The sequence below is a fragment of the Poecilia reticulata genome, linkage group LG14 (assembly GCF_000633615.1).
Source record: "Poecilia reticulata strain Guanapo linkage group LG14, Guppy_female_1.0+MT, whole genome shotgun sequence".
In the NCBI taxonomy this organism is placed as follows: domain Eukaryota; kingdom Metazoa; phylum Chordata; class Actinopteri; order Cyprinodontiformes; family Poeciliidae; genus Poecilia; species Poecilia reticulata.
Genome location: NC_024344.1, coordinates 13,307,113 through 13,316,566, shown reverse-complemented (window position 1 = coordinate 13,316,566; position 9,454 = coordinate 13,307,113). Strand labels below are relative to the sequence as shown.

At 39.2% G+C, this 9,454-nt stretch overlaps 1 protein-coding gene across 3 annotated transcripts in view; it reads left to right on the top strand.

Moving 5' to 3' along the window:
* Positions 1-9,454, top strand: part of fgf11b (fibroblast growth factor 11b) — a 37,940-nt gene that overhangs the window by 16,153 nt on the left and 12,333 nt on the right. For all 3 annotated transcript variants that reach the window (XR_001777300.1, XR_001777299.1, XM_017308669.1), the window contains exons 2-3: positions 2,534-2,644; positions 4,635-4,738. Coding sequence is in view for 1 of the 3 variants with exons in the window: in XM_017308669.1 (XP_017164158.1) it covers positions 2,534-2,644; positions 4,635-4,738 (215 nt within the window). In the remaining 2 variants the exon portion in view is untranslated. The remainder of the gene's footprint in view (positions 1-2,533; positions 2,645-4,634; positions 4,739-9,454) is intronic.

Below are 9,454 nucleotides of genomic sequence, written 5' to 3'. Positions count from 1 at the left end.
TTTTTTTTTTTTTTAACAGACGCTTTCACATTTTCCAGAAAAAAAAAAAGTTGATACAGGGTGAGTTGGCTAGATCATGTAGCAGCAAAGCATTCCCAAAACTTGACACTTCCATGTTTYTCTAAACGTCCAGGAAGCGTTCCCATGAAAACATCCTTCTAGCCTGTGACGATTTTTTTAGAGAGCAAAAGTTTTCTCCTCAAAGTTAACCTTATCCCACCTTTTCTTTCCCCTGATTGTAAAGGCAAACACTTTCACGTCAACAGTAGTGAGAATCTCCCCCGTATCTCCCCCGACAACGTCCTGGGGTGTTTGTGGACTTCATTCAGCATCTTTGGGTCTGCTTTCAGGATTAACGTTCTGGAACAGCCTTGTATGTTGTCAGATGYTTTGAATGTCCTCTGCTGTGGGGACTGTTCTCCAGACAGCAGGACGGCTGTTTTCAGATTCTCTTGAGACCTTTCTGAGTCTCTTACCAAATGCATAAGCTACTACCTTTTTTTGTTTTGTTTTAAAGGCCTGAGGCAGCTCTTTTGATGTCAGTCAGGATCACGCCAAACTGAATTTCAAACCGAGGTTCACACCATTGAGATTGCTGAGTAATGAGCCTCTCTTGTCTGTTTTGTGATGTAATATTCCTTTCTAGAAACAGCAGTTTTTATTATATAGTTGTTGGTTTTTTTTTTTACAAAGAAAGTCTTTAACAACATTTAAATTGTTCAGAGGACTTGGATTTTCCAGGATTGTTAAAGTCGATGTTAAATATGTTAGAAAAACACATTTTTTTTTCCATTTTTTCCTACTTTTTGTGACATGAATAAAAAGTGTGTTTTTGTGTTGAGGTTTGCAGAGGAATCTGTATCTGCTGTGTGCGCCCAAGTGTTTGAATTCAAGGTGATTGTTTTTTCTCTTTTGATCCTGTAATGCATTTTATATCTCACTTATTAGCCAATCTTCCAATCATTTGGAGTCTGTCTCAAATGCTGTAATGCTCCAGACACAACACATTTGTGTCCAGATAACTAGATGTTTGACCACAGACCTAGCACAGACGGAAATCTCATATTTTACAAAGTTCTTTCAGAAACAATCCCATAGATGGGCTTTTCCCCCCAGTAGCTAAAGAAGAGTTTTTAATGCTGCTTTTAAGTACTGAATTTCATGGTGAGAAGGTTAGATTAGGACATTCTAATGAACACTTCTGTGTTGCTAATCAGTGCTTTCTAACTGGCTCTTGCATCTTGTTGTAGCTGTTAGCTTTGCTAACCTCGTAATCTGTCTGTGTGCTGAGAATATAGTTTCTTACCTTGTTGTTTGTCAACATTTACGATTTCAAAATGACTATTTGCTGCTCTCTACTCAGCCTTCCTGTTATCTGCTTTAAGTTTTGCCTTCTCTTGCAGCTTAAAAGAAGATCCCAAATATGTTGTAAATTTACACAGGAAATTTAGTTTCCCTTTCCTTCTATCCCTAGTTTGACATCATTTTCCTTCATCTGGCTTTACTTTTGAACACCACACTGGAAAATACTGGAAAAAAGAAACATCCACAAATGATATTGTTGGCTAGCACAACCATAAGCGTAATGTGTATCTTTTTTTTTGACTGGTTAGCTTCCGTCAAYATGCAAAAGACTGACCAGTTTCATTCAACAGCTGATTTCTAATTTGTTTTAGTAACTGCAGCTTTCTTTGTRGAGAGCATACGTTTGTCCCAACTTCTAGTAAAAGCTGCTTTTGCGTAAATGTGTCACTGTTTTCAGGACTTCKGTTGCCAGCATGCTGAAAACGTCGTGTCTATGCATGTTGAAATCCGGTTTAGTCTGTTTTGTAACGTATCGTCTATTGAGTTGCTTGAGAGAAAATAGSATTTGAGAGAAAATAGGATCACAGTTTGTCAGGGTTTAGGGTCAGTTTTAGGGTCAGTTTTGTCAATTTGTWTCAAAGCTTCTGAAAAACTTACTTAAAGCCAGAATTGTAATCTTAAGGATATTGTTAAAAATAATATATGTAATAAGGTGTACCACCAAATTACATCCCACACTTCCTTTAACAAGATGTRAAAATTAGGTTGTGTTCAGAATTGAACCACATGCGACCACAGATACTCACTTTCCACTCWGTGTGTCTTGAATCCAAAGAAAATAGTGAGATTACTGAACCATGTTTCTACATGTGTTCTACATGTACACGGCTTTATCAGGGAGTTGTAAATGCCGGAAGGCATTGGCTTCACAGTCATGGCTTTCTTAAAATGTTTTTAAGATCATGTGCTAACTTCATGCCGAATCATGCCCGCTTTAAATGAGAGGGATTCAGCAAGTAACCAGTTCCAGATAATCAAATAATCTTAAAACGTGCGCCAATTGTTACATCAGACTCTAAAACCAAACGGTGCCAATCTTCTGATCAAAACTGAGACGTTTSAGTCACAACTTCCATTTTGTAAGGTTGCGTTTATGCGTTTTCCACCTTCTGTCAACATGCGGCCGCAGCGTCTGTCTAATGCTTCGCTTCCCTTTGTTCTCTTGCAGAGCCGCAACTAAAAGGCATCGTTACTCGCCTGTACAGCCAACATGGTTTCTACCTGCAGATGCAGCCTGACGGCACCTTGGGCAGCACGAAGGACGAAGGCAGCGCATTTTGTAAGTGTGCTAGATCCCCTCCCCTCCCACCCGTTTGGTCGTTTGCGCCGGTTACAAGAATTAAAAGTGAGCGCAGCAAACAAAATTCAGGCAACTGCCTTTTTGACTGTCGTTGTAACTGAAGAGTGGAACGGCTCGTGTTCGCATTCGGAGCCTGCTGCACTGTGTGCGTCAAACTAAACATAGCTGCAGCAGCAGCTGCCTGGTTGTGCAACAGGGGCCTCGAGGCTACAGAGCTTTGGAGAAACTTTGGATTTTCACAGCTCAACTGACAAATGTGTTTAAATTAATACTGTTATTATTATTTTTTATTTTTTTTTAACTTTGAATGAGAATGGAGCGTCTTGCCAAAAGTGGCTGTCAAACYTTGCCAATTTACTGCTACCTTGCTCTGAAAGGCATGGATTACAGACAGTGAATCACACTGGCTCAGGATTTCTCTTGCTGAAAGTTGCTAACAATAAAAAAGGCAGTGGCATTGTCAGTGCCAAGATTGCGTGAGCAGCACRGATCCTGACCTTTTGCAAAGAAAGTGTGTTTTACAGACCAAAAAACTGTACGGCGTTCGTCTGACGCCTGGTCGGCTTCCATCCATTTGCTGACTTCCAGGACTTACAACTGGAGTCAGACGTATCCATGCACTGCATGAAAATAGAAACTCATACTTTTAGTTCAGCTTGCGGAAATGATTATGCTAAATGCCAAACGTAACGGCAACGTTTCTCTTAATGTCTTCAAATTCTGAAGTTTGCTTAGATTCCTTTAGTATTACTATTAACTCTCAATCTCAGGCAATKTTTGAACAAGGACTGAATGTTTTGTTGATTCCGCAAAATACATCCAGATGAAGCTAATAGAAAACCATAAACATTTCCACACAATTTGGGAAAATTTTCTGATACAGTTTGTGGAAATTGTATCATATTTTTTTTATCATACTTAAAGAGGAACACATGCAAGATGCTTTTTTTTTTTTTTTTTTTTAGATTTCCATACTTATTTTCTACAGAAACTAAACTACTTTGTTTGATCATTAAAATATAGTGGCCAGATGAAAACAAATAATTCAATAAGTCATTTTAGTTTCTCTATGAACAAAACAGAGGCTCCTGTGGCCCGGTAATAATTTTATCTGGAYGGTTTTGGACCCCGTGCCAAAAGGTTTGCCCACCTACAGTCTATGAAACTGAGATCAGGGCTTTGTGTTGGCCCCTCCAAAACACCGACTCTGCTCTCCCCAAACTATTTTGTGATTRATTAGTTCATCTTGAAGACCCATTTGTGTCCAAGCGTTAACTTCCTGTCTGATGTCGTGAGATGTTGCTTCGATATTTCCACATATGTCCTCTCCTCGTGATGCCGTCCATGTTATAAAGTTCATCAGTCCTTCCTGCAGGAAAACAAACATGAGAGTGCCACCCCTGTACTTTTCTTTAATAAAAGAAAACCCCATTTAAAAACCTAGCTTTGTAYTTGCTCAGGTTATGTTAATCTGATATTCAGTTTTATAGATGATGTAAAACAAAACAAACAAAAAAAACGTGATAAAAGAGGAACAATTCTATGAAAGGGGAATACATTTACTTAGTTTATATTTACGGCAAGMTATGTCTTTGGTTTTGGGTTAAATATCCGCTCAATTACTGCTGTACTGTAACTGTGCGGACTTACTGTGTCGGCTGTATTTGTAGTTGCTGCTATTTTAGTTATTCTTCCAGGTTTAGAGGATGTGAAAAGCACAATGAAGGTGACATGGTGTATTGTTTCCATAAACATGAACTCTGAGAGGTCGCAGCATTTGGGCTTCTGAGAGGCGCAGCACAGAGCGGGTGACACTGGAGCCACGCGGCCTCCAACAGTGTTGCTACGTCGTACTGCAGGTTGCCTTCACAAACCTCTGACTTTCTCTTGTTTCCCTTTGTCATGCTGTCTCTCTCTCTCTCTCTCTCTCTCTCTCTCTCTCTGTCTCATACTTTATTCCCTAATTTAGCACAGTTCAACTTAATCCCGGTGGGACTGCGGATTGTGGCAATTCAGGGGACAAAAACAGGGTTGTACCTCGCCATGAACAGCGAAGGACACCTCTATACCTCGGTAAGCACAGGCTGGACATCTTTAAGCACAACGGAGCACCCAAAAGCATGCAAACGTGATGCTAGATCAATAAAAGGACTATAACCAAGCTGAAGTGGTACATACACTTTGGTAATCGCTAAAATGGTGTTCTCAACTAAGCAAGAGAAGTGAGATGCTTTCCTCATTGTCTAATAGATGACAGTTGTTGAAATAAAAGCCAGATGAGAACTAAAACACTTTCAGTTAAAATGACTGTGATGTTGTGTGTGGTCATGAGGCGGCTGGACAATGTCACTCAGTCCAAAATTACAACAAAAAGAAAGAAAAAAAAAAAGAAAGGAGGATAATGTGAAACAAATGGATGTTAGATGATGCTTTTCTGTTCTAAAAAGAAGAAGAAGCAACAACTAATGTAAAAAGTATTAGTTTTAACTCATTGTACAGTACTGGGTACGCTGTGTGAATAAACTAAAACAAAAAACAACAACACAACATCACGCCAGCAAAAACATGTTTTATGAAATAAACATGAAGCAGCTGTTTCATGGACGTTTCAGATTTCATTGTGACCTTGGGGAGCGTTTGTTGTGTCACAGTTGGCAACAGCACACATTCTCCCAATTTCTCACGTTACAATCACAAACTCCCTGCATTTTWGTGGGATTTTAAGACGCAACCAACACAACGTGGAGCACAACTGTGAAATGGAAGGAAGACGATGCAACCTTTTAGATTAGGGCTGTCAACGTCAACACATTAATCCGTCAGCGCGTGCGATTAATCTGAAACGTTTAGGGCACGTTTGACCTAAACGGCTCTCTGTCGCAAAATGTTTCCTGGTTTACAGSAGCGCAACCGTGTTGCACCACGGTCGACAACACAGAGTCGCAAACCCGTGTGMAAAGATGAGCAAGGAGAGTGGTGGTAAATGTTGCTTTAAAAATGGAAATTTGGGTAAGACCAAGGTAAMATGTATGTGAAATAAAGTGACTTCTTTTTAACCTTCCTGAATGCAAAAACTTGGAAAACTGAAAATTTGGCTTGAGACAGTAAAGCATTTTCTGAAAGCATGTCAAGCTTGCAAAATTAACCATAGTGATTAATCGTGATTAGTTATTCTATTTCCAGAAGGATGCACAAAACTAATTGAGAACCTCTTTCTTTAAATGATTGATGTCAAATAAATAATAATAAAACACATGACCAAGCTCAAGGGGGAGAATATATTCAAGCTAATTAATTCTGATCATTTCCACCCTTAAATTTTACAAACTAACAAACATAAACCTGCCGTGTAAAAACAAAGACACCCAGTGCACATCGAGGTATGCGTGTGTGCGTGTGTGTGTGTGTACGCGTGTGTGTGTTTGAGGTACAGTGAATTATGGGACAGACCACACTGCCTTCCCTTATCTTGCGAGGAGCTGCTTAGCATGGATAGGCTGTGGTGGCTTGCGCCTGTGAACCGACAGGAACAGGGATTTCCTCAGAAACAATCAGTAGTTAAACTGCGTCCCGCACTGACCTTTCACAAAGAAATTCCTCTCATGCACAGTCGCATTGCTGAGTTTATAGGCGTGGCACGGCAAAAAGAGCACRCTTTATGCACATTTTTACGGTGTTTCATTTCATGTAGCCATATTTTTTTTCAGTGATTTTGATGACAAGTAGAGGCAGTAACTGTTTTCATCTATTTTTTTGTATTTTATTTGACATTTATTTGCACATGAGGACAACTGACAACATTTTTTCTTTCTTGTTATAAGTAATTATTTTGTACTTTTTGCTCGTTCATGCACATTACTCGCAGATTTACTGGCCAAAMATTTCAGCCTTGAACAAGCAGAAGAAATCAATCAATAGTACTTCATATACTGATACACTGCACACAGGGGGGAACGAAGAGGGGACATTGCAGGAAAAGATGTTTTCTGAAACTGCATCTGTTAGATGTGGCAACATAGATGCAGACACATGCATGCACAGGCAAGTAATGGAGACAACAAACCAGGTTCAAACAGAAAGCTTAAAAAAATCCTAGCAAAATGCGAACAAGAACTTGGAAAAGTAAAAAAAAAAAAAATCCAAAAAGAACTGAGATGTCAAAATAACAAAGACACACGAATGAAAGAATGAAGAATGGAAACCAGATGTGGAAAATCCTTACGGAGAGACTAAGAGATGTGCTTAATGAAGGGCAGTGTTATTCATTTGTTTGTGACTTACTAAATATATCATCAGTTCCTCAACATTAGTTTTCATAATACCGAGTCATTTAAACCTTTAGAATCTAATTAATAAGAACTAAAAATCAACTTTTTTTTTTATCAGCTCCAGAAATCTTTTCTTTGCAACCATGATCTGTAAAGAAGGCCTCCTTGCAACTTGTGAACTGATTCCTAGATCTGGAGGATTTCGAGCACCTTGCTGCTATGTTTGTTTTGTCTGGGTTGCAGTCTTCATGCTTTCCATCTTGGGTGATGTATTTTTAGCCCTTTGTTTTACTCAGTCATGTATTTTTTTTTTCCTAGAAATTACCTTATTCTACACAGATGTTCCTTATTATTAATTGCGTGTTTTTCTTTGCTGACTCGTGCGCTCGGCTCAGTTTTGTTGTTGCACTCGAACTTTGAGTCATGCAGATTAYGGCTTTTAGCAAACAAAGTCATACACTCTGCGCACAACGACTTCACAGTTCTGCTGTTGTACKCGTCTATTTATTCAATCTTTATTACCATGTAATAAAGTCAATATGTAGAATTGTTGAGGTGAATATTATAAAAGACAAGTAGRATAACCATGAAGGAAAGAAATAAGTTTGGGAACTCAGAGAAAAATGAGACAATTCACTCGACAGAGGTTGCAAAGTTAGTTGAAAAGCTCATTGGGAGAAGACCAGGAATGGATGCTGAAAGGTCTGGACATTGTGAACCTATCGTAGTTTTTGTGTGTCCTTCTCACAGATTCCACCAAACATGAATTGAAACACGTTTTGGTGGTGGTGGTGATGTGGCCGGGGCCCAAATCAAATTCAGCCAAAGGCCCGATAAGACACACACAGCGATGAAAACTCTTAGGTACAACAGGTTTGGTCGTTCGGTGTGTGATGTCGACCCACATGRCAGGAGCAACACACCGCTCACCAGCATTCAGATGCGAGTCCAAGYGTGAGTTCAGATTAAACAAACATGGCCGACTGGGAAGATGCAATGGTGATAGTTTGTAAAAAGACATTTCCCACATCCACCAAACCTTCTGGCCCACCATGCCAACATCTTCCGTCAGCCCAATTTTACATCGGAGCGGTGTCGACATTCTTCCATCCAGACCCGATCGCTCTTGACACACCACACACTGAAAGTCATGCCTCTTAAGATTAGCTCAAACCGCATCCTGATAATTGGTGCTTCYCTAACATTGTTGCATAAATCAGCTTAWAAATCTTGCCRTGTGAACAAAGACGTCTCAATAAACTAACGACACAAAGCAGACGTACTGAAGAAGCACCAAGCACAGCTATAGTAGAGTGACACACGAAATACAAACAATTTGGAAATATTATGAGGATCTCGTAACTGCTGAACCGCTRGCTGCTGATAACTCTAACAAGCTAATGTCRACTTCAGAGATTGTCCATTTTATGAAGATCAAATCTKKAATTAGGGAGCAACAAGGAAGTGTTGTGCTGCGCRGCAGCAATCAAAGACAGTCGAGGCATAATCCACATGTCAACACAATTTTCACACTTAATAAAAATCAAACATATCAACAAGGAATAAAAGCGTTAAATATTCTGAAATGTGCCAAGCAACGATTAAGAGCTTTAATTCCACTTAGGACAAAATAATGTTTGTACAGATTGTTCCCTATAGTTGGCAACTTGCACCTTAAACTGAAGTGAAGGAGAACAAATTCCTCTAAAAGTCAATGTTTTAGGTTTTAGGGTTTTTTTTTTTTAAGGCAGTTTATAGATGATAAACTCTTCTAGCCCAGATTCACTATTGAGGTTAATTTCTGCCCTCCAACCAACTCAAAATGAAGCATTTATATTTTGAGTGCCAGCTGTACAAAACTCATGTCCACGGGGAGAAACAATATTTTGCTATATGACCATACTGAATTGCTTTCAATGTATAGGAGGAAGATAAGAGAGGCCAAAACAAATGGGTGTTTTCTGCGTTTTGAGAAACGCGGTGTTGCAAGCAGAGGAAGAAAATTGGAAATGTGAAAAGAAATGAAGTAAAAGGGCATAAGAGGGACAAATGTCCTTTCTTTGATTTTCAATGTCTGTACGCTTTTGTAACAAAAGAGGAGAAAATGTGAGCAAGAAAAAAATAATGTGTATAGGTCAATTTGTGATCAGAACAAGAGAACAAAAACAAATTGAGATCTCTTTAGAGTAACRAAAACATGACGAAGGAAACCCTGTATATAAAAGTAGACCTAAGGGATTGCAAGGCTTAATCTTTATGGTACATTCATAATCTTTTTTGTATTAACTTCCACAATTGCTCAGGGCTATATTGGAAAGTGGTGCATGCAATTTGCTGAGACGTGAAATAACTAATTGTCCAAAAATAGACAGGATTCTCTAAAGTTTCAGAAAACTTAAAGCTGAGGAGCTTTTTTTGTTTTTTGTTGGTAAGGAGTAACATCGGTCACTGTCAGCTCTGAACAGAAGTGTATCGACAGGGATCTTCATCTAGCAATCTGCAAAGCTGAGCAATAAGTCTC